We start from the raw sequence: 26,473 nt of genomic DNA on the forward strand, positions 1-26,473 counted from the left end.
TGGGAAAATATAATTGTTTTTCATAAAATATGTTTTTTATGCTAACATGTCATGAGTTTATTATTATTATTTTAAAAATTAATATTTATTTTAAATTTTGATTTTAAATTCTAATACAGTAGATATTGAGAGAGATAACCCAGATAACAAAAGCTCTTAGCCTTTAAGAGTATAAGGGGGTCCGCAGAAGAAAAAGCTTGACACTTGCTGCTTTATTGTATCTAGTAGAATGCCTTGCACATAGCAGTAGATCAATAAATGTTGAATGGTTCAAATGTAAGATTAAATAAAGCACAGTGATAATTCAAATTATTGAAAGGGAAGGATTAGTAAAAGTAATTAAGTGGGGTCTAGCTATGTGCTTATGACTTTGATTCTTCCTTTGCCTCCCAAGAATATTGCTGAGGCATTGTGGAGTGGGGATAATTTTGAGAGGGTTAAGAAGAAGAGTTAGTCTTTCTGACCTTTCTTTGCTACTTTCATGACAACTAGTGGCCAGGATGGGCTGGGTTTTACAACAATGACAGCCAGCCTGTTACTTCTCAGTTGCTTAACACTACCAAAGTTTTCTTTCTTACTCATTCTTCTACACATCTAATGTGAATCTTCAGGTAACTCTGCTCATCGTAGTTATTCAGGATCCAGTCTATAGAAGTCTTATTTCAACACTCGCTGCCGCAGTTGCTGTAGCAGTGAATAAGTTTGAAGGGTTGTGGTGACTCACAGGCTGCCTCTGAAACTTCTGCCAATAAATGGCACACATCACTTTCACTCACATTTCGTTTGCTAAAATAAGCCCTGTGTTCACACCTAACTTCAAAGAATTGTTATCCTAGCACATGCCCAGAAAGTGGAAATTCAGAAATATTTTGGGGACAGCACTAATGACTACTACTCAGTCACAATAGAAATTGTGTCCTTGACTTTGGAGTGTTTCCTTCTCTGCAAGGTCAAGAACAATGTGCATGGCCAGCATGCAGAAGATCTTCTCCTTCTGCATACTGTTATGAGATGAGGGCTTTTCTTATATTGAGAAAGGGTTGGGGTTACCAGTTCAAGGTCTGTAAAGAACCCGTTGGGCTGTGGTTTTACAGAGGACTTGTGAGGTAGACTACATTGATTCAAAACTGATAATCTTTCATGCAACTATGCAATAAAGCACTCTTATTAGATCAGATGATGTCTGGATTTAATTATTGGAGACAACTGTAGATCTAACTACTTGAATTAGTATGGTTGTGCACATGTGAGTGAGAGAGACAGGAGGAAAAGCAAATGCAATACACTAGTTGTGGATATCAGTTTCAAAGTTAACAATGAAATTTTCTTGGCATCAAATGGTAGAATTTTACTTTTACAAAAACTGCTAGCAGAATCTTCAGAAATCTGGTTTTTTTCTCTGTGGTAAACTGAATGTTCACGTTGTTTAGAGTTGTCAGTAGATCTCAGTTCTACTCCTCTTAATGTACCCTCCACCTCAGTAGGTCCATCATCTATTCCTTCACCATGACAGAATACCCTGTCATCTTGGACTCCTCCTTGTCCTTCATCACTCATATTTCATCAGTCACCAAACCTTCCTGCTGTTTACTTCCTATTCATTCCTGCCTCTCCATAACTCTCTAAGTAAGGTCCTCATCATCTCTTGTGGGAACTATTTCAGTATCCTCCCATTTTTTCCACCTTCATTCTTATCCTTTTAAATCCATCCTTCCCAACTGCCAGAAGGGCCTATATAAGCATAAATGGGAACACATTGCTCCCTCTGCTCAAAAAACATTTTGAGACAGCTCCCTGTCGTTTAGGGAATTCCCTAACCTGTGAGATACTCCTTGACTTAGTCTCTGTCTAACTCTCTATTTCTTCGCACTCCTAGGTCCCCACAACAACAAGTTCCAATACAACTTATACAACAAGTTCCAATAGTCTTTTCTTTTTTTGGGTGCATGGTTCAGGAATCGAACCTGGGTCTCCCACATGGAAGGCGAGCATTCCAGTAGTCTTTTGATCCCATATACTTAGGTGTCATACCCTACAATCTCTCTATTCCTTATTCCTATGTTCCTCATGACCTGACTGCATTCAACCTATCCTTGAAGACTTTTATTTCCTCCAGGAAACTTTTCACATCTCTCTCTCCCTCTTCCCACAAAAATGGATTTCCCTCCTTTCTACTCTAAAAACCACTCCCCAGTGTCTTGCTCTGTTGCTGCATTCACCTCACATTGGAGCACAGGTATATTTCCTTCATTGTTAGCAAAGTGCTTGAAGAGCCCGAACCAGACACCATACATCTTTGTAACTCCGTGCCAAGAACAATGTCTCACACCTAGTGTGACTTGGACCTATCCATCCACCTCTTTCCATTATTTACTGATCATGGACTGTCAGTCACACTTGTATTTCCTTTGCCCTTACCAGCTTGGCGTGGAGAAAATCTGCTCTATCTTGAAGAACTTAGTCAATCTGAAAACAAATAAGAGAATAGAATAGAATATGTAGTATTCACTTAAGCAGAATGTGTAGTAAATGTTATCCTTTTGAATAATAGGTAGACCAGCTTTATTTTTGACAACTGCGTGCTCAAAAGAAATGATTAGAAACTTCTTAAATTCATCTAGATTTCCTTATAGTATGTCTTAGTTATTGATTTTGGTATTTTTTATTTGGAGGAAGTTGGGGGAACTGAGATTAGGTAATGGTTTGTGATTCATATTATATAGAGCAGGGCTCTTTTGGAGAAAACTGATTTATCACCCAGGGCCTAACATAATACCAGGCACACAGACACTTCATCAATGTTTATGTGTTTACTAAATGATCATTTGACCTGAAAATGAGAGAAAAGTCTGAAAAGAGAGAAAACGTGGGGACCTAGGGCAGGAATGATTGTTTCTAATCTTATTATTCATACTGAGCAGCCTTAGTGGCATGGGGCAGCAGAGCTGCTTTTCTGTGGCTGCTTATATTGTAGGCTCTATTTCTTGCTGACCACACCATTCTATCCATAGTTGAGGTACCACTACCAGGGCAAGTACTACTATTACCAGCTGTCATTTATTGAACACAGTGCAGTCTCATTTAATCCCCACAAAACACTCCTATGAAATAAGCATCATTTGTTGCACATGAAGACATGAAGGATCAGTGAGGGTAAGTATTTATGATTGTCATTAGGGCTATTCACGGATATTCCAGCCCTCTCTGTTTCCGGACCTGTATGTGAGCTCTATTTCCATGCCCATTTGAAATTAGATATGACCATGTGAATTGCTTTGGCCCATGAAACGTGACCAGAAGCGAAAGATGCCATTCTCAGGGGAAGATTTAGGAACCAGTATGTGCTTACTTGTCTCTATTTCCTCTGACCAATTCTGGAGAGGGGCTGTTCCATGCATCTGGGTCCTGGCATAAGGACAGTGATGCAGAACAAATCCCCAGTCAGCTTATGATGGGGATGTAGCATGAGTAAATAGAAAATCCCTGTTGCCTGGCCTATCCAACACATGCAGTGTTTAAGGATGCCTAGTAAGTGGCAGGAGGGTTTAAACTCAGGTGTGTGGCTTCTGCATGACATGGTTCCTTTGTTTTTTTCCTACCTCTGTCTCTCATTCTCATTTCTCTCAGGTCCCTCTAATTTCAACCACAGAGAGGCCTTCTGTCTGCTAATAAGAGGTGTGGAAACTAATGACTCAGAATTTTGTTGTTTCAAGTTAGAAAATGAAATTCCTGGTGTTTCTCAATGAGATGCAACAAATCAGCTTCAGGAAGTGTAATTTTCTGGGATGTCTCTGTTTTCTGAGGCTTGTTCTTACGAACCCCAGGAAAGAGCTGCAACCCACAAGGTAGCTTTGTGGGCAGTGATCATCTTTTGCCTCAGGAAGAGTCACACATTATGATGGGCTCTACAAGTAGTAGCCATAGTTACAAATCAAACAGTAGTCTTGTTAGGTGAATGTACTGGAGAGACTAATATCAGTTTCCTTTTGAGAAAGAAGAACAGAATAAATCCAATTGTAATGACACATTTTCCCCTCAATATAAGTCTTACTTTAAAAGTCAGTTCTCCTCCCATGAGATCAACAATTCCATCCTGACCAAAACAGGGTAAAGAAGTGTAATTAATAAAGTATCAGTGGCAGAGTTCAAATAGAGTTGAGATGCTACTCTGGAGGTTGCTCTTACTAAAGCTTCAGGTAGACCTTCCTTGCTACCTCTCATAACCTGCCGACCAGGACCATTCCAGCCAATCCTGAAGAACACCTAAGGTAATATATAACATTCCACAAGGGTCCCATGCACTAGAGTAACTTTCCAAAAACCTACAACCTCCAGATGAGTCCCTGGTCCAGATAAATCCTGAAACTTCACTCAGCCTCACTAGAACATCAGATAGTTCCATCTCCCTACCCCATATTAGTGATAGACCCTTCCAATATAAGAAATCTAGAATTGCCATGTCCCGAACAACCCCAAAGAGAGGTATGGAAAGATCAGAGGTGATGGTGGAATTATACAGAAAAGATAGGATTTAACAAATGAATGTGAATGCTGAATCATTAAATTAATATCCCTTTTAGTCTCCAGTATTTTAAAGCAGCTAGAAGTAAAAATCTAAAAATGTGGAATTGTAACCCATGTCAATCTCTGAAATATGTTCTCAACTAATTGTGGTGCTGTGCTTTGAAATTTATAGCTTTTTTGTATGTGTGTTATTTTTTACAAAAAATGAAATTGGCTTTTTAAAAAGTTGATTGTGATGATAAAAAAATATTTAAGCCCTCTAGTTTCATATATTCTGGGGCAGCTAGAAGGAAAAATCATGGTAGCCACTGACAGACTCTGGGATCTGTCCTGTAACTACTTGCTGAAGAGTGCTTTGGAAACTATTGCTTTCTTATTTCTTTGCTTTGTATATATGTTATATACTACACAATAAAAAAAGTTAAAAAAATGAATTCTCCTAACACACACTTAAACTGGTGTGTGGCTTTCAGTAATTGCTATAAGTAATAAGATTGAATCATTTCCCCAATTTCCATAGGATATCTTTGAATAATTCTTGTCTCGTTTTCTAGGGAAGTGCCTAGAACCTGTAGGAAAGTGCCTAGAATCTGTAGAAAAGTGACATTTCCTCTTATCCAGCTACAGGCTTAAGCTGTGTAGGTTTTATTATTATTTATGATGATGTCAATGATAGTTGTGACTGTTGCCTTCAGTAGGAATGATTGTTATAACCTTGAATTGGGAGGGTTCCTTCCCTGTTTATTGCTGATTATTTCATCATAACAAGTTGCAGTGATAGAATTTTGGGGTGTTACATTATTATTTCATTCAGTTTGTTAAGTCATCCATTCACCTAAATATTTTTGAGGACCACTCGTTGCCCAGAGCTCAGCTAGGTTCTAGGAATATGCAGTGAACAAGGCACACAGGGACACTTGGTCCTTATCTTCAGAATGCTACTAGTTAAAGTGTTGTACCAAGAAAAGTGATGTTTATGATAAGCTGGTTCTCCTGTGCAGAGCTGGAAGCATTTGAAAGAGAAATAGAATTGGTCACGTCTGAAGGAGATTGAGAAGCTAGGAATAATCATATGACAAGACATGTCATAGGAGTGGTTTACTAGAGCAGTTGGAGAAAAGGCAACTTAGTTGGTTCCTGAGAGCTGGCTTAACACTTAAGTACAAATATGTAGAGAAAGTATACTCCTTTGCTGCTTCAGAGAACAGATGCAGACCTTGTGTGTGAAAACTTCAAGAAGAAGATACTGTCTTGGAACTCCTGAGATTTTGAATAAGGATTTGAATGTAATTTTTAGAGTTCATTAATTTCCAAAAGAATTGATGGCCTGATGCAAGTTTATTTTTCCCAAGTTTAGGTCTGTTGGCTAGGATATAGTCCCATCCCTCTTGTATAAGGATTCAGCGTTTTCCCATTAAGGGACATTTGGTATACAGGTTTCTGGAGAGTGAATGAGGACTGCAGTCTAGAGAATTGTAAAAGGTAAAGCAAGGACCTTTATTTATGAAGATCCTTAGTTAAGCCTAGGAAAACATGAGAATGTGCATCATTTCTAAGGTGACTAATGGCAGTTATGTGTATTTAAATGAAGACCACTCTTTCTGAGCATGTGTGCGCTCTGGTTGTCACTCTGAATGCAATCCCGGTATTATCTCTTGGTCTATCCAAAGACTGCTGTTTGTTTACCTGGGAAATTGACTCAGCCTACTGTGTATAAGAATGAATTTTATCACAATGAAATTGATTGCTTCGTTAATTTGCAAGCTTCCTGTCACCAAAAATATTAAAGTGGCTATTAGCAGACTGGCTGTATTTGATGTTATAGGAGATAAATGGTTTGGAGAGAATTTAGTTTGAAGATCTCGAAGTGCCTTTTAATTCTGTGATTCTAGGAGACACATCTGTAATTATTTACTCAACCCACCAGAGAATCTTCTCTGTAGGGGCACCTATACTTATTGTACCCTCTGTACTGTATTCCTGGTCTGGAGATAATGTACAACTATGAGAAAATACCAGTATTTCTGTATAAGAGACATTTTTTAAAAGCTAAAGTTTTCATTGTTTTTAAACTTTGTACTTTTAATCTCAAACCCACAGCACAGCCATAAAAAACAATGCAAATGCTATACAGAGAGCTGCACACCTCCAACACTTTGTCCACCCAGATCTGCCAACCCCTGCACCGCCACCTTACTACAATATTCCATCCATCCATCCATCCGTCTGTTCATCCATCCATCCGTCCTTCGGTGCATATACCTGTCCGTTTCCTGAGTCCCTGAGAGAAGCACGCACACATCGCATTCCTTAAATACTCAGCGCTTCCGTGCACGCTCCCTATGAAGAGACACCCACCCATGAAACCACGGATTATCAAGTTCAAAAAATTTAACACCGATATAAAGCTTACATTCTATATTCCAACTTTTCTTATGTCCCCAAAATATCCTTTTGACCGTTTTCTCCCAGATCCCATTCAGTAACATGCATTGCATTTAATTGTCGTTATCTCTTTAGTTTCTCTTTGTTTCTAAATGTAGAACATGTACACAACACAAATGTTTTCATTCCAGCTCCTCCCAAGCATGCCATTCAGTGGGATTAATCATGTAGACATGTTGCAGTAGCCTCACTACCATCCATTATCAGAACTTTCCCTTCACCCCAAATAGAAACCCTGCACTATGTTCTTATACCTCTCATTTCCTCACCTTTATGAAGTTCTTGTCACAAAGTACATGTTTATACATTATGAGTACCCAACAATTGGCTTATCATTACTCTTTATGCATTTTCCTTTTAGATCCTGGAGGTAGTAAAAAATGGACTTACAAATAAAAAATACGGTAGTACTGATATGTATACCCATGTCATTATCTTTATGCACCTTCAGTCAATTGTCTAGTGTCCTTTGCTTTAAGCCTGCGGAACTATCTTTAGCATTTCTGTTAGGGCCAATCTAGTGATGATGAACTCCCTCATTTTTTTATCTATCTGAGAATGACTTAATTCCTCCCCAATTTTTAAAGATGCTTTTGCCAGATAAAGAATTTTTGGTTGACAGTGTTTTGCTTTCAGCACTTTAAATATGCCTTTCCAGTGCCTCCTTTCCTGCAGGGTTCCTGGTTGAGGTTCCTTTTTATGTGACATGTTGCTTCTCTCTGGCAACTTTCAGATTTCTCTTTGTCTTTGGCATTTAACATTGTGATTATAATATGGCATGGCATGGTGTGGGTCTTTCTGGGTTATTCTATTTGGAGTTCATTGAGCATCTTGGATGTGTATATACATATTTGCAGTTAAATTTGGGAGGTTTTCAGCCATCATTTCTTTGAATATTTTCTCTGTCCCTTTCTCTCTTTCTTCTCCTTCAGGGACTTTCACAATTATTGGTATACTTGATGGTGTTTCACAGGTTCCTCAGGCTCTGTTCACTTTTCCTCAGTCTTTCCTCTTTCTGCTTCTCAGAATGAATGATTTCAATTGTTCTGTTTTCAAGTTTGTGAATTAATTCTTCTGCCAGCTCCAGTCTGCTGTTGAACTCACCTGGGGGATTTAAAATTTCTGTTATTGTGGTATTCAAGTCTGTTCAATTCTTTTTTATAATGTCCATGTCTCTACTGATATTCTGTTTTTGTTCATCTTTTGTTTTCCTGATTTCCTTTAGTTCTTTGCCCATGTTTTCCTATAGTGCTTAGCACTAAAAAGTCTTTTTCTGGAATGTCCCAGGAATAATCCTTCTCATTGTTGGATTCTAATGTTTTAATCTGTTCCTTTGCCTGGGCCATCAATTCCTATTTTTTTGAATGTTTTGTAATCTTTTGTAGAAGTCTAGGTATTCTGATATTTTAGTGTGCAAGCTGGTGAGAGTTGGAGTAGGGGCCAGTCAGGGTGCCATGAGATCTTACCACTTTTAAGGGGCTTTTTTTCTTGAGTCCATGCTCACCCTGTTACTAAAATCCTTTATCTGTTTTCTGGAGCTTTAGAAATATATTTCTACCAATTCTTGCTGATTGTTCAAAGCTTCTGTAGGGGGGTGAAGCTTGGAACCATCCTATTCTGCCATCTTGATTGGTTCTGTGACTAAAGTTTTGGTACTGATTCAGACTATTCCAAGTATGACTTTCCTTTTTCATCTTTTGCTTCCTTTCTCTTCATCTTGGTTTAGCAGAATATGAATATTTTAGAAAGCACCTTTGCCTCCTGGATTTAAGCAATTTTAATCACCATTACCAAATCCAGTGAGGTATTTTCAGTCTCTGCATTGCTTTCTTTTTGCTTGAGGCTTCATATATTTTACCACTTGCTCTTTTTCCACTCAACTCACTCTCTTTACCACTTAAGTAGTAAATGCAGTAGAGAATGCATTGCCCTCATATCAGGATAACTGCCAGAATGAGCAAAGGCCACAGTCTCCTCAAGAGAATGTTAGAGACTGACATTAAGGAACTTTCTATCCCCACCATGCAATGGATATAAGTAAGATAGGTGTAGCTTGCTTTTGCTAGAAGCTCCTAAGTTTTGTTTGTCCAAAGTCATCACATACACTCTGTGTAATATATCATAGCTACATTTAGACCTCAGCCCTCATTTCTTGAGACAGCTCAGATGATTTCAAGCCCTACCTTGGGGTATGAATTAGGATAGTGACCTCTCAGTAAATCTGAACTCATATCTTTAGACTGGAAAATTACCAGTGGTAAGTGGTTATGGGACCTACACCATGGCAAGGCAAGTTCATAGTTCCTTAAAGTTCTTGAGTTCAGAGGGGATTTATGCACATGACTGCTAGGAGGAGGGAGAAGAAAACTAACATTTGTTGAAACCTGTGTGGGGCACTTCTTCATGTTTTGTTATTATTTACTCCTTACAGTAACCCAGTAAGGGAGGTACTGTTGCTCCTATTTGACAGTCTTCTTATTCTGAAGTTGCCTTTTTTCTGTGATACCATGCTGACATGGGTGATCTCTTGGGTTTCTTTTACATATTTCCTGGGCCCATTAGGCTCATCACAGTGGTGTGTGAGCCATTAGTCTTTCCTTTCCCCTCCTAGAGAGAAAAATGATGACTGAGCAGTTGGTATCAGGCAAAGTGAAACATTCTCACCTTTGGGACTTCTTAGAACTATGTGATTTGGGACCAGGATGATATCAACTTGAAATTGCAGGTGTCTCAATCCAGCTTGCGCTTCTCAAATGAGAAGGAAATCCTGGGTATGTCTTTGTTCTGACCAGATTCCCAGGGTAACCCTAGAATCGCTTGAGGCTTCAAAGCTATCACACATTTGGAGCCTACACGTCACTGTGACTGAGTTGCATAATAAACCTCTTCGTGGGAGAAATGAGCAACTGCACAATAGGAAATGTGTTGTGCCCTGACTTTGCTCTCATTCAGACTTAAAGCATTTAAATGTGGAAAGTCTTCAGTGCCTCTTGGGTAAAAGAGAAGATATAAGCCCGGATATGTTTATGCTCTTCTTCCCAGGAGGCTGCTTTCTGAGATGGGGGTGACCTGTGGTCACTCACTGCCCAGTGTGTATCAACTAACCCGAAGTGAAGTCAATAAGGCCATGTGCAGTCACTGCAGGAGAAAGCCAGTTTCACTGGACTTTCCCCTAGGTCATGTTTTGTGAGTCATAAATCTGAAACTGTAAGGAAAGGGCTGCAGTTTTAAGTCGAGGCCCAGAGAATGTGTCTATTAATCTTATAAAATTTTATATCTGCATTATTTATATCTATATCCATATCTATATTTGCCTTTATATGTAAGACTAAGCCAAATGGTTTGCTTCTCAGCTTTTATCCATACTTCTCGTGTATAAGGGTTTTTTGGTGACTAAAGCTATACTATGGAAACTTTGATAATTCAGATATAGCCTATAAGGAAAATTTCTCTAACCATAATTTTAAAAATAAAGTAAGTAATGTTTCATGCAGAGTGTTAAAGCTACTTAACAAAAAATTTATTTGAGACTGCCTTAAATTTTTTGATATCCATGCTTGTATTAAAATTTGACTTAATTAAATTTCCAATGTGGGTAGTCAGTAATGCTGCTAGTGAATAGTGTCTCAACTTAATTTCTTAATGTACTTGAAAATAATTAAATTAGATTTAATTAATACTGATCATATGCTAGATATACATTGTTTTTATCAAAGTACTGTATGAAAATGGTCATGAAATTGAAGAGTACAGAAATATACTAATGAAAAACAAACTCCTTTGCTTTATCTTCACTGTACCCAGACACGTCCCTCCTAACAACCAGTTTTACCATTAAATTGTTTCCAATTTTTTTTTTTTTAGTTTATTTTGTGGTTTTGTTCATATCTCTATACAATAAGCTTACCTTACTGTTTCCTATTTAATAGTCTTTAGATATTATATTTAGTAGTTCATTGCTAAGGTAGCAATGGTTTTACTTAATTTATACAAACACTACTCTTTCTTTCAAATACTTTTGTATAATTATTCTTAGTTTCATTATTAATTACACTTGTAATAGTAAGTAATAGACCTGTACTTTTATTTTTTTTCCTAGCAAGTATTGACAGGGTCTTTTTTGACTTTTCACTTTGTCGAAAGGGATATTAGCACCACTGCCTTTCATTGCATTTTTCCTCATTGCTTCTACTTCCAGACTTTTGTCATTGGTACTTTTACTTTCTATTATTAATATTGATTAGATTTACATTCTTGTCCTTATCTATAAATAAATTAGGTGCTTTCTCTATCAGTTGATTCTAAGGTTAGAATTCATAAATAACATCTATATTATTATGATTTCATGAATGTAGTTTACGCTAAAGCTTCGTAATGAGCTATAATTATATTTCCAGTCTTGTAAATTTTTTTTTACAACCTGGAGTAGTAAATTGTCTTTCTGTTTTTTTTGAAGTACCCATTACTGCATTCTGAAGCTTTCCCAGTATCTCAAGGATACTAATAAACTTATACAATCCCTTGAAATCTCTTTCCTGCAGGTCTTGTCCCTTCCCCTGCCCCTCCCCCACTTCCTCCTGCTCCAACAGACTTGTTTTCTAGACCTGTTACAGCTGTTATTCCCACTTATGTTCCTTGCTTTCCTGAGTTAGAGACCATACATCTCTCTTTCTCAGTTTATTCTCTCATTTTGCTAAATCAAATTCTTAAGTAACTTGGTATGAAAGACATGAAATTTTTAACATTTTCGAGGTGTTTTATTTTTTTGTCCTGTAAGTTCCTTTATTGTTTTTTTCCCCACATTTTATTAATGATTTGGATTAGTACAGACTCCTAGATCAAAAATAATTTTCTTTCAGAACTTTAAAAACATGGTTCTATTATCTTTTACTATCCTTGTTGCTTATGAGAATTCCAGAGTCAGAATAGAAAAGATAGAATTCCGCTCAGGATAGAAATGTTTAGGATATCTCTTCATTCTTGATGTTGTGAAGTTTCACAGTGATTCCTCTACAAACAGGGATGAGTTCTTACCTTTTATGGTTTGTTGTGTTTATTTTTCCCATTGGGGCCCTTTGACCTGAAGAAACTTATGCTTTAGCTCTGGGATATTCTCTTTGATAATGTTCTCTCTTCCATACTCCTGGTTCTGCCTTAATGGGACTCCTCATAATCAAAGAATGGCCCTCCTGAATTGGTCCTCTACACCTTTTGTCTTTTCTTTCATATTTCTGAATCTTTGACTTTCTCCCTTTCCCTGCTTTTTGTAAGATTTTCTTGATCTTATATTTTTCCTCATTTTGAATTTTTTCATACTATCCTATGATTTATGAATATAATTTCTTCTCAAATTTCTCTGCAAACGTAAGAGAATTTTTATTTTGTATTTTCTAAATTATAGTTCTTTTCCTTTTCTTTTTTTTTTCTTTTTAGTCTTGGGATTCCTATTTAAGTGTACAATGATCTTCAGCTGTCTATTTATTTATTTATTTATTTATTTATTATTATTATTTTTTAACATGGGCAGGCACCGGGAATTGAACCCGGGTCCTCGGGCTTGGCAGGCAAGCATTCTTACCTGCTGAGCCACCGTGGCCCGCCCTTTATTTATTTATTTTAATGCAGTATGGTGGGGGTCACATTCCATCCTTTTTCTATGTGAGTGTCCTGTTATTGCGGCATCATGTGTTGAATTTTTGTTTGTTTGTTTTTGTTGGTTTGTTGTTGTTTCCAGGGGGGATGCATGGACTGGAAATGAACCCCAGTCTCCCACATGGCAGGCAAGGATGTCCATTTATATTTAAGAAAGAAGATTTGCTTTAGAGTGAGCAGGAAGGGTTACCCTGAAGGGCACCCTAAATTCTTGAATTCAGAGGATTTTCCCTTGAGGTACAAATGCTGTAATTGCCCTTGTCTTTATGGAATACCTCTTTAGCAATGAGCCCTTCTTATTTTTGACCTGTGGTGTAAATGCCTTGGCTACTTGCTATTCTGCAGACTGGGTATTGTTAAACTTTCTCTGCCTACTTTGCATGAACTCACAGCCTTCCACCTGTATCTTGCTTCCATTGTACTTGGCATCTTCCATTCTGGAGCTTATCCAGGATTTTATAGGGTGATCTTTTTTTTTGACCCCTTACCCCTCTGCATATATTTTATAGTGCAATTTCTAAATAGCATAAATAGTAACAGGTTGTGCTACTCTCTGTGCTTCTTCCAGAAACTTAAAATCTCTTAACTTTGTCTCCTACAAGTTCTTTTAATTAACGTGGCTTTATACTTAAAAAATATTTTTTATCATTTAAAAAGGTCTAGGAAGGGATTGGAGATAAACAGGCTTATGACTCAGTAGAGACCCATGCTAAGTTTACCATCTTGAATTGCAGTCCTTTTAAAATATTTTAAATTCAGACACTTCATCAATTTAGATAATGCCTCCACTAATCTGAATTAGAGAAGTTTTACTTTATCTTGGATATAGGGTGGTATGAAAACAAATAAAATTGACACTGGTGTACATGCCTGTGGAATGATGCGGCTGTAGGAACCTGTTCTTTAACTTGTTTAAGGGGCATTTAATGAAGTCACTTTGTATTAGTGTCATTTGTAAGGAAGGCAGAGAATATGTTATTTATATCTGTTATAATCCACCATTGATAGGTCTTTCCTACTTTTCCTTTCATTGGCTAGCATAGCTTGCTGAAGCTTTGGTTCTTTTTGCTTTTCAATTTTGTGAGGAAAGAAGGTCACAATTTATTTGATATATTTCTACCTTGCATTTTTTTTTGGAGAGAATACTTCTTGTTCATAGCTTTATGTCATGCAGGTGTGCACGTAGGTGTGTGTGTGTGTGTGTATGTGTGTGCTTATGGCTCTGTGCTTGTGTGTGTGTCTATGTGGGAGAGAGAAAATGAGAGAGAAGAGAAAGGGAACACTGTTATAGAATCACAAACACTACAAACACAAGGACTACCATTTCCTTAAAGTTTTTTAATGGAGATTTTCCTATTTTAGTTTTCTAGTCTGTATTTGTTTCTGAATTCTTCCTTAGCTGAGTAGGGATTTTTTTTGTGTGTATGCTGTATGATGGGGTAACATTTCATTTTCTTTCCATGTGAGTATCCCGTTATTGCAGTATCATTTGTTGAATTTTTGCTTGTTTGTTTTTTGGGGAAGTACGTGGGCTGGGAATCGAACAAGGTCTCTTGCATAGCAGGTGAGAATTCTACCACTGAACTACCATCAAACCCTCCCTGTGTAGGGATTTTTAAATGCCTTTTTTTAAATGTGGGTATGTGAGAAAAAGAAAATATGCTTTTTTTAAAAAAAAATACCTATTTTAGGTTATAAAAAATTAAATATACAGTGCAAATATTATTAGAGTGGAAGTCACCATGGTCTCGAGCATTTTGCTTTTGCTGGGTAACATTTAAAAGGAGCTGGGGGAAATGAACTTGTGCATTTGACATGAAGCTATTTCAGACCTAACACTGAATCTTGGGCAAAGCCCACAGAATAGTCAGGAAATTTAAGAACAGTAGAGAACAGGGCCAACGAAGTTGAGATTAGAAAGATTATCAAGGGAATCTAGACAACAGAGGATAGCAAAGGGTAGAGAATGGTCTTTACTGGAAAGGAATGGTATTAGTGAGGACTCACTGGCAGAGGAATTCACCAGTGTTTATTATGCACACCATACCAGATTTGCTTTGATTTAAACACTTCTGGCTTTCCATATAAGGGTGTCTTGTCCATTATCTTTATCCCACATATTAGGAATGATCTGAGCTTTTAGCTAGAACTTTCCTTACATGTTATGATAGTCATCTGGGTCTTTTGATGTCTTCGTCCTTCCTCCAAATTTACTCCATGTTCCTAGCCAGTCACATTCTTGACTCTTCTTCAGTTCTCCCATGTTCTCTTTTAGCTGAGGTTCTGCACCTTCTTTCATTTTCTTTTCCATTTTCATCTGATTCTTTCTTTGCTGGGGTCTCTTTTTCTTCCTTTTATTGCCTCTTACCTCCTTTACCACTGCTGGCTGACAGGCTTTTAAACAGCTAGGTAGAGTCCTTCAGTTCTGTTAATTCAGGACTGGCCACAGATTTTTTCCTTCTTTATTCTAAGGCTTTCCAGGTCTGAAGGCCCTTGGAGTGTGCACACACCACATCCCTACATAGGGAATGGACCTTGAGCAGCAGTGTTAATAGTAGTCATTCCAAATGGAGGTAAAATGATATTCACTCACTATTATTGTTCATTCACAAATATTTATTAAGTGTACTGGTGCCAGCCTGTGAGGATATAACCATGAACAAGGCAAACCAAAGGCCTGGGGTCTGGTTTTATGGTATTTACTTTATATTAAATCATAAACAAACAACCAACCAAGATTCTCTAAACAAAACAAAACGATAAAAATGAAACAAGCAAAAATACCCAAACTGATTTTCTCTTTGTTATGAATTCCTTCAAAGAGATTTTGACCAATGATATTTTTATCCTTCCTTTGTCTAATATTTAAATTTTAAATATGTCTGCGTTTTATTTGGAGGAGGGTGATAAGAATTGGTTGGGTGTCTAAAATGACATGGTTTGGTTATGGTTTTGGTAGGGACAGTGCTGCTTATTCTGTTGCTATGGGAGACTAGGCAACTGGTCTTAAAAAAATCCAAGCTCATCATTTAGCCTTCATTTTCATAAAGAAAAGAAGGAAAAAATAGTCAATTTTCTTCATGAAAATGAAAAGTAAAGAAACACAAACTTCATCTTCGGGAGCAGCAAGTTTGAAAACCAAGAACATATGTGCCTTAAACATCCTTAGTGTTATTTTGCACATAATTGGTGTGAAAATAGGGTATGATTTTTGTGGTTGTACATTAATTTTTCTTTTTATTATAAAATTGTTACTGGACAGAGGCTGTGGAGCCTTTTGCCCAGTGTACTCAATGACCAATTCCCGAGGCACCGGGGTTTCAAAGAGAGAAAGAGTTTATTACTAGGCATGTAGTGTGAGAGCAGGTGGCCTAGCACCCCAAAATCTGTCTCCCTGAACTTCAGCATTTCTGATAGTTTTATTAGAGTGAAAGATGGGTGGGGTTTAGGGTAATAAACACAGTGGCCCTAGATGATATAATTGGAGGTGATATAATTATTGAGCGTTTGCCAATTGATTGCTTGCCGAGTCACAGAATGTGTGTAAGAAAATGGCGGAATGAGGTCTAGGTGACCTGTAGGTTAGAGTCTAAGCTACTGCGCATGTCAGGTGGGCCCACTGTGGTTAGATCCAGTCTCAGTTGTCAAGATGACTTTGGGCTTGGGGTGGGTTAGTTCTGACCTGACTCAGGACCCTTCGTTAAGAAGCATTAGGGGCTGTCTTTAGTGATTACAAGACTCTAAAGTTGAAAAACTGACAAATGGGTACAAATGAGGGTTAACCATAAGGATTTTATAATCACAGGAGCAGAAGGTAAAGACCATACAATCATTATCAGAGATCAGGGCAGCTGGAGTACAATTTAGAGAGTTCAGATATGGATTTCTGTTTACTCCTATATACCAGAAAGTAAAAAAGGAATATTTATGTAATGATTCAGTAATCAAAATCATCTTTAAATCTTAATTTCTTGGTTACATAATGAGGAGTTGTTGTGTTTATGTAAATAACAGAGTGAGACCATTTGCTCTCAGAGGCAGTGGGACTGGAATTAAGAGATTAATTTATGTTTTTATCATTTTACTGTGTGACCATGAATTTAACCTCCTTGTACTTCATTTTGTTTATCGGTAGAGTGGTAAAGCAGTATCAATCCCACAGTACTGATAGGGTAGATAAAGATGAGTTAAAGTAACTGGCACTGAAAAAGTTTTGTTGACCTTTAATCTCTGATGGATACATTTTCTCGCAGGTTTGTTATCTCAATAAAGAAATAAAGAAGAATAGCAGTGGGTTAGTGAGGTGCAAAAAACACTAACATGCACTATTCTGAAGCTAAATTTATTATTAGTTTTGGGGTCCCAAGCTGTGTAATTCAGATCTACACCTCCAAATTTTCTGATATAAATGTCCAGATTGAGTTATATGTGTGTTATTTGGCTATTTTTCAGGGTTAAAAATGTTAATTATTTAGTTATTACTAAGAATTAAAAGACTGGTTTATTACATAGGCTATGCAATCTTCATTTTAACTAGTCCCTAGATTCTTTATTAGCTCAGTTATAGAATTACAAGATGAGAGGGAAGGGAATTTGTGTGTCACTGTATTAATGTACATATTTACATAATACATATGTGTTTAAATATCGTGTTGTGCTTGTGCTGTAGAGTTTCCTCTCCCCTGTCTAATAGACATAATTTTATCCTAATAGACATAATTGCAAAGGATTTTATAAATTGCTACATGTGTGCTAAAGAATAACAACGATTTTCAAACTTAGTACAGAGTGTAATTAATTTTTACAGAAGACAGTATGTACCTGCCAACTGGGTACTTTGAAAATGAAATTGTTTTTGATTGTGTAAAACTGCTTGAAAATGTATTTCACCAAAGCTTTCTTTTTCTAATGGCCAGGAAGCAGTGATATGGAAATTAATTATGATTATGCACTCAAGGCTGATTTTTTTTTTTTAAATCAAACTTAAATAAACAAACTTTCTTTGGGCCAAGAGCAATCATAAGACATTTGTATGCCCTAGATTTTAGATGGAAAGGGCCTACAAGTGATAGTGTTGAATGAATGAATTGCTACCTGTGAAAGAAGTAGCATATTTTAGGATACTCTTGTATTTCACCTTTTTTGGTACAAGGTGACATTTTCTTCTACTAGCCCCACTCACTCAGGACTGTAACATAAGGAGTTTACATTATAACCTAAAACTTTAAATAGAAAGCACTGATTTATTCTGACAATGTGTCTTATTGAATGTTGGGTACAAAATACCCACAATAGAATGTTATTAGCAGTCTTGTGTAATAGCTTCCCTGATTCCCTAAAATGTCACTCACAAATTTATGATTGCGAGTTTTAATCTGGTTTATAATCTCTTTTGGTTCTGTCCTTGTCTTCTTTGATTTGAATGATGTTTCTGGAAAAGCCTGATGAAACTGTGAGTCCCCAAAACAGAGTTATTTATTTATTTATTTATTTATTGGTTTTAGGTGAGACTCAGAGGAAAGGATTTAGAGCACCGGGAAATATTTGTCTGGCTTAAAGCTTTGGCAGGGGTGGAATGGGTTTGCAAGTGAGGGAAGTGAGTAAAGATTGAAGAATGCTGATCTTTTTGCTTAGTTACCTAGAATTGTTGACTTCCGAATTCCTCCAGTTTGTTCCAAGGTTAAACATTAGTGACGCTGTTAATATTAATTACCTGCATTAATAAGAGTTAGATCAAGTTAGGAGGGACAGTAGGTTTGGTTGCTTCGTAGCATCAGCATTCTCTCCCCTGTCTGACTTCCCGTTTCTTCCTTGGATCTGTGCCTTTTCCTCTTTGCTGCCCATGTAGTGTGACTTTAACTAGCCATACTTAGGCTAGCTAGTTAGTTTTTCTTTCAGAAATGAAAGAAAACATGGGGGAGCCTATCACATTTCTTGGTAAAGTTTTGACATCAGTCAAGGTTATTATCATTATAATAAAAAACCTTATTCATTTGGTTTCAGCATGTTCAGATTTTGCAGCAGTTAGACTATTACTTGGACTGAAATGTACCTTTGCAGTATTTATTAAGAATTTCCAAAGCAAATCAGTTAATTTAGGATGTTGCCCAGGAAATTTAAATTACTTAATGAGAAAACTGCTTTTACATAATTTCAATACTGCCACTTACATACAATTGATTTGATAATTACAAATCAGTCTTATCTTTTCATTTATGAAAAGCTCCTTTTAAACTGTAATTAAGATTAGGAATGTTAAGATTTCTTTACATTAGGAATATATAATTTAGACTTCACTAATTCAGTCAGAACCTTCCACGCAACTGGCTTTGCCTTTTAATATAAAGTATAAAATATTCCTACTCAACATTTTCTATTATTTTTAAGTGCAAAATTATTTGGGGTCATTCAAGTATGTACCTAGTATCTTTTGTACTGAGTGGACATTAGAAACCTGCCATGTGATTTAAAGAAGAAAACATGGCCTTCAAAAGAGTACTTTTAATTTTGCTTGTAAAGCATGTTTTTTAAAAATAGTCTTTCCTTTGAAAAATGCCCTGTGCTCAAATTTTCCTAGAATAAAATACTTTCAACCAGGTGAAGGATTTAAGATTTCCTTGCCACGTTTGCTCAATGCAACACCGCAGAGTAGAAATGCTCCTGTTTTGCCAGCTCAAGAGTATTATGGTTTTTCTGATCTAGTAGTTAAAAGCAACTATATTATATAAAGACCTCCTATATAGACATTAGGTTATTAGAAGTAGATATTATTCTTTTGTAAAATTATGTTTTAAAGTTTTTTTTTTTTTTTTTTTAAAGGAAAGACAGAGAGAAGGAAGGAAGGATAGAAGGAAGGAAGGAAGGAAGAAAGGGAAACGTTTTTAAACATTTTCTTGTTTTTATTGTATTCTGTTTCTCCGTTTTTGTTACATGGGCTGGGGCCGGGAATCGAACCGAGGTCCTCCGGCATAGCAGGCAAGCACTTTGCCCGCAGAGCCACCGCGGCCCGCCCCTGTTTTAAAGTTTTGATTAGAAGAAACTAAAGTCTGTAATCTAAAGAATTTTTGGTAGCAAATGTAAAGATTTTTTCAAACTCTGGGGCTTATTTTCAACCCTTGTCCTCTTCCTGGGAAGACCAGCCTGAGTCAGATCATTGAGGATTAACGGTGAATACATTACTCAGCACCCTGCAAGGGTTGGATTAAATCCTGGATTTGAAAAGTTACTCTTTTGCTTAGTAAACTTCAGGTCCAACTGCAGAATGAAAGTTCAGTATTCTACTGAGTAACACAGTCTACTTTAAAATTTTGTATGATTTCTCGATGTCCCTCTTCTCTAGTCTTGCTTTACAGTGTTTGAAATCATTGGATAGAACGCCAGTGAATTTTACCTACAGCAGCTATATTGTTAGGGAGATTATTCCCATGTAGGATTCCTGAAGAAATCCCTCTTTTGACTCAAATTAGAGGTTTGATATATTAAGGGAAGAAAAGGGATAAACTTATTTTAGTCTGGCAAATGAGAATGCAGAGAAATACACGGAACCTGTGATATACTGCTTTGAATCAAAGAATGGGGATCCTGGATCAGAGTCCCACTAAGGATAAATATACGTGTCAGCCAGAGAGGGGAATGCTGGTGGTTTTAAGAGTTGACCAGAGTAAATGGTGCTGTAGAAGGGCTGGGTGTGAGGAGGCCAGGGTCTGCGTCCAAGGGTGAGCTCTGCTGAAGATGAAGGATGAGCTGGTCTCTGTAGGACACAGGAAAAAGAAAGGACACTAGCTAGATTAGGATGTGTGTAGGGTAAAGGGCAGTGACAAAAAGTAAACCAAACCAGGAATGCATTCATTTCTATTCTTACTGTTATAGAAGTTACTTTCAAAGTTTAGCTTATCTTGAATTAGAATCAGGCAATAAAACTTAAAGTATTTGGGCTTTTATCTACTTTCCATTTAATCATGTTTCTACTCCAACCTGGAGTTTGGAAATAGAATCCTAATGTAATTAAAAGCATCACCACCATTCCCATCACCATCTACCAGTGTTTATTAAGTATACAACTAGGGTCTTTGTGATTTTGAGAAGTCTTTAATTGGAGCTCACTTTTGTTTTTCTAGGTAGCCCAGCCATGACCCATAGGAATCTGACTTCCTCCAGTCTGAATGACATATCTGATAAACCAGAGAAGGACCAGGTAAGTAAAGAATTCTTGCTTCTTTGGAATCTAAGACTGAATATGTATAAAAAAAGAGTCTGGAAAAGATTGGAGATGATGGGCCCCTAACATAAAATGGACCCTTAAGTATAGATGGGGGTTCACACTTTCTCTGAAGGAAGCAGAAGCAGTGTGGGAAAGGGTTTGGAGTTTAGATAAGAATCTAAGTCCTGACTTCATTCCTTATAAATGTATTCATTTGGACAATTTAACTCTTGGAGCTACAACTTTAAAATAGTAATAATAATCCCTATTTAGGGGGATTAAATGAGATAATGTGTGAAAAAATGCTTTGGTCAACTATTTGGGGCTAATAAATGCTAAAAATTGTTGACCTGGGGGGGTGGTACTTTAGGTAAAGAAAATGATAATTAAGGTAGTCCTGTTAGCTGCATGTTTATTAAAACAGAGAAAAGAAAGTCTTTTTGAAATAAGTGAAGGTAAATCAGGTTTTCAAACTCTTTATTAGCTTCCTTTTGAAGAGAATGTGGTAGAAACTGAGCCATGTTTCCCACTCAGGTGGGTATCTGAGAAAGGAGATTATGTTTCAAAATATACTGCGTTAATGCTTATAAAAAGTGCTTACTAAATAAAAGTTCTCCAAGCTTCAAAGAAATGAAAGCAGCATATTTTAAAAGTGTCAGGGTTCCCTCAGAGTTGTAGCGCAAGTGGCCTACGTTGGAAAGCACAAGGAAAATGAAGCAAGAAGACGCCTAAGTACTTGTTTCAAACCAGCTGCGTGATGTTGGCACCCATTTCATTCTCTGTTAAATGGAAGCAGTAATACATGACTTACCTCAGAAAATTGCATATCTGATCCTTGCTCTTATAGCTTACAGTTTTGACCTTTGATATAAGAGTGTGATTCTAGTTGGCTTCATGCTTGATGTGCTAATCTTATCTCATTTGAGTGACTTTAGTCTCTGACTCTTTTTTTCTTGAAAAAAAGGGTTTTGAGGTCAAGGTGACACTGAAGATTCCTCTTTTTACATTTTGCTATGATGGTCTGCTTCTTTAACTGGCAGCACTTGTACTTGTGAAAGAGGTTTGTAGGCCTTGTTGAGTACTAAAAATACAGAGGAAAGATGAAGTGTCTTTCTTCTTTCTGAAATGGCTCTTTGATTCTGTTCTAGTTTGCTAGCTGCCAGAATGCAATATACCAGAAAGGGAATGGCTTTTAAAAAGGGGAATTTAATATGTTACAAGCTTACAGTTCTAAGGCTGAGATATCCCAATTAAAGCAAGTCTTTAAAAATGTCCAATCTAAGGCATCCAGGGAAAGATACCTTGGTTCAAGAAGGCCAATGAAGTTCAACGTTCCTCTCTCAGCTGCAAGCATACATGGTGAACATGGTGGCATCTGCTGGCTTTCTTGTGGCTCTAAAAAAGGGACTCTCTCCAAAATGTTTCCTCTTTTAGAAGGATTCTAGTAAGCAACTCCACCTTCCATGGGTGGAGACACACCTCCATGGAAATCATCTAATTAAAAGTTACCACCCATAATTGGGTGGGTCATATCTCCATGGGAACAATCACAATGCTCCCAGTCAGCAATATGGCATGAGAATTAAAGGACATGGCTTTTCTGGGGTTCACCACAGATTCAAACCAGCACAGATTCTTTCTTTCCTCTCCTTTTCACCAGTACCGCCTTAGTCAGGGCCTTTATCGTCTCAGACCTGGATTGCTAGAGAAGCCTTTGGGACCAATCTGTTGTTGCCATTCTTTCCCAGGTTAATACACTATTCATATTATTGCCCTCATTTTTCTCTCCTCCCTCAAAATCTTACAAGGGCATCCTATCAAGTTAAGTTCAGATTTTGCTATTTGCCTTTTAAGACCCTCTGAAATCTGGTGTTACCCTTCTTTCTTTATTTATGTTCCTCCGAATAGACATCTCTGCTTTTGTCAGGCCTGATTTCTTTACTTTCCTCCCTCTATTTGTTTAATAAATCTAATGTTTGATGTAAACATTAAAAACATTTTTTTTTAATTGGACAAATTGTAGGTTTACAGAAAAGTCATGTAAAAGATACAGTGTTTCCATATTCCATCTGCCACATTAATACTTCGCATCAGTGGGGTACCTTTGTTACAACTGATGAAAAAAATTATAATTGTACTATTAACTGTAGTTCGTAGTTTGTGTTTGAGTATATATTTTTCCGCAATATACCACCCTATTAACACCTTGTATTAGTGTGGTGTGTTTGTTGTAATTCTTGAAAGAACACTATGTAATTGTGCTGTTAACTATGGTACACCACTTACAAGAGAATACACTGTGTTGAATAGTCTTATGTTTCATATTTTCATTTTTATTCTAGTAACATATATACGATGTAAAATTTCCCCTTAACCACATTCACATATATTATTCAATGTTGTTAATTACCACAATACTATGCTACCTTACTACCATCCATTTCCAAAACTTCAATTCAGATAGAAATTCTGTACAAATTAAGCAAATTTGGACAATTGTAGAACCAGTATTCTAGATTCTAACTCTGAGCTTGCTTATTCTAATTATTTCCTATCAGTAAGATCATACAATATTTGTCCTTTTGTGTCTGGCTTATTTCACTCTACATGGTGTCTTTAAGGTTCATCTGTGCTGTCAGGACTTCGTTCCTTTTTATGACTGAATAATATTCCGTTGTAGGTATGTACTGCATTTTATTTGTCCGTTGATCACTTGATGGTTAGTTGGGTTGTTTCTATGTTTTGACAATTGTAAATAATGCTGCTATGAACATCAGAGTGCAAATATCTGTTTGAGCCACTGCTTTCAATTCTTTTGGGTCTATATCTAGTAGTGGGAATGCTGGGTCATATGGTAGTTCAAAACTTCACTTTCTGCATAACGCCAAACTGTCTTACCCAGTGACTGCACCATTAACCAGTGACTACACCATTTTGTATGCCCACCGGTAATGAATGAGTATTCCTATTTCTCTGCATCCTCTCCAACATTTGTAATTTTACATATTTTTTAATAGCAGACATTCTAATGAGTGTGAAGTGGTATCTATCTCATTGTGGTTTTGATTTTAATTTTCCCAATTTTAGTGATGTTAAACATTTTTTTCATATGCTTTTTTAGCCATTTGTGTATCTTTTTTTTGGAGAAATGTCTAATCAAGTCTTTCACCTGTTTTTCAATTGAGCTATTTGTCATGTTATTTTTGAGTTCTAGGATTTCTTCTTCCTTTTTTTCTTCTTTTTTAGGATTTTCTTTATATTCCAGATACTCTCATCAGATATATGGTTTCCAAATATGTTCTCCCATTAAGTAGGTTGTCCTTTTCACTTTCATGATGAAGTCCTTTGATGTACAAAAGTTGTTTAATTTTGATGCGGTCCAGTTAACCAACTTTTTGTTTTATCACTTGTGTTTTGGGTGGAAAGCCCAAGAAACTGTTGCCTAACCAAGATCCTGAAGGTGCTTCCCTACATTTTCTTTTAGGAGTTTTATAGTCCTGGTTCTTTTATTTAGGTCTTTGATTGATTTTGACTAAATTTTTGCATGTTGTGTGTGAGACAGGGCTCCTCCTTCATTCTTTTGCATATGCATATCCAGTTCTCCCAGCACTATTTTGTTGAAGAGACTGTTCTTTTCCAATTGAATGGATTTTTCAGCCTTGTCAAAAACCATCTGGCCATAGATATAAGGGTCTAATTCTGACCTCTCAAGTCAATTCCATTAGTCCATATGCACAAGGTACATATCCTTGTACCAGTACCATGCTGATTTCACCACTATAGCTTTGTAATAAGCTTTAAAGTCAGGAAGTGTGAGTCCTTCAACTTCGTTGTTTTTCAAGATGGTTTTAGGTATTTGAGGTCGATTACCCTGTCAAATAAATTTCATGCTTGGCTTTTCCATTTTTGTAAAGTAGGCTGTTGGAACATTTATTGGCAATGCATTAAATATGTAAATAATTTTGGATAGAATTGAAATCTTAACAATATTTAGTCTTCCAATATATGAGCATGGTATGTTGTTTCATTTATTTAGATCTTCTTTGATTTCTTTTAGCAATGTTTTATAGTTTGTCGTGTATAAGTCCTTTACATTTTGGTTAAATTTATTCTTAGATATGTGATTCTTTTAGTTGCTATTGTAAATGGAATTTTTTTCTTGATTTTCTCCTCAGATTGCTCATTACTAATGTATAAAAGCACTAGTGACTTTTAGGTGTTGATGTTGCACTGTGCCACTTTACTGAATTTGTTTACTAGATCTAGGAGCTTTGTTGTCAATTTCTCTGGACTTTCTATATATGGGATCATGCCATCTGCAGATAGTAAAACTTTTACTACTTCCTTTCCTATTTGGATGTGTTTTATTTCTATTTTTCCCCTAATGTTCTGGCTAGACCTTCTAGTACTATATTGAATAACATTGATGACAGTGGTCATCCTAATTTTGTTCTGCATTTGTGGGAAAGCTTTCAGTCTTTCACCATTGAGTGTGATGTTACCTGTGGGTTTTACATTTATGGACTTTATTATGTTGAGCAATTTTCCTTCTATTCCTATTTTTCTAAGTGTTTTTATGAAGAAAGGATGCTGGATTTTCTCAGATGCCTTTTCTGCATCAACTGGGATGATCATGTGATTTTCCCTTTCATTTTATTAATTTGGTGTATTACATTAATTGATTTTGTTATGCTGAACTACCCTTGCATACCTGGGATAAAACCCACTTGATCATGGTGTGTAATTCTTACAATGTGCTGTTGGATTCAGTTTGCCAGTATTATGTAGAGGAATTTTGCATCTATGCTGATAATAGATATTGGTCTGTAGTTTTTTTCTTGTAATATCTTTATCTGGCATTGGTGTTAGTGTGTGTTGGCCTCTTAAAATGAGTTGGAAACACTTTCCTCCTGTTCGGTTTTTGAAAGAATTTGGGCAGAATTGGTATTAATTCTTGGGATGTTTGGTAGAATTCATCTGTGAAGTTTTCTGGTCCTGGGGTTTTCTTTGTTCAGAGGTTTTTTATGACTGGCTCAATCTCAACTTGTAATTGGACTGTTGAGATTTTCTCTTTCTTCTAGAGCCAATGTAGATTACTCATTTCTTTCCAGGAATTTGTCCATTTCATCTAGGTTGTCTAATTTGTTGACACACTGTTATTCATAGTGGCCTCTATGTTTTTTTATTTCTGTGGGTTCAGTATTAATGTCCCCCATTTCATTTCTGATTTTATTTATTTGCATCTTTTCTCTTTTTTGTTTGTCAGTCCTGCTAAGAGTTTGTCAATTTTCTTGATCTTTTCAAAGAACCAACTTTTGATTTTGTTAATGCTCTCTATTGTTTTTTCATTCTCTATTCATTTGTTTCTGCTGTAATCTTTGCTATTTCTTTAAATCCTGCTTGCTTTTGGTTTAGTTTGCTGATCTTTTTCTAGTTGCAGTTACAGCTTTGATTTGAACTCATTCTTTTCTAAAGTGACCACTTAGGAGTATAAATTTCCCTCACAGCATTGCTTTTGCTGCTATCCATACTTTTTTTCCTTTTATTAGAGAAGTTGTGGGTTATATTAGTTAGGGTTCTCTAGAGAAACAGAATCAATAGGGAACACTCACAAATATAAAATTTATAAAAGTGTTTCATGTGACCGTGGGA

General features: G+C 36.6%; 1 protein-coding gene across 4 annotated transcripts in view; it reads left to right on the forward strand.

Annotated features, from left to right (window-relative positions):
• SLC4A4 (solute carrier family 4 member 4) overlaps positions 1 to 26,473 on the forward strand; it is a 434,558-nt gene that overhangs the window by 203,116 nt on the left and 204,969 nt on the right. For all 4 annotated transcript variants that reach the window (XM_077137062.1, XM_077137060.1, XM_077137063.1 and 1 more), the window contains exon 7: positions 20,739 to 20,815. In XM_077137062.1, coding sequence (XP_076993177.1) covers positions 20,739 to 20,815 — 77 coding nt within the window. The remainder of the gene's footprint in view (positions 1 to 20,738; positions 20,816 to 26,473) is intronic.

This window comes from Tamandua tetradactyla, chromosome 19 (genome assembly GCF_023851605.1).
Source record: "Tamandua tetradactyla isolate mTamTet1 chromosome 19, mTamTet1.pri, whole genome shotgun sequence".
Taxonomy (NCBI): Eukaryota; Metazoa; Chordata; class Mammalia; order Pilosa; family Myrmecophagidae; genus Tamandua; species Tamandua tetradactyla.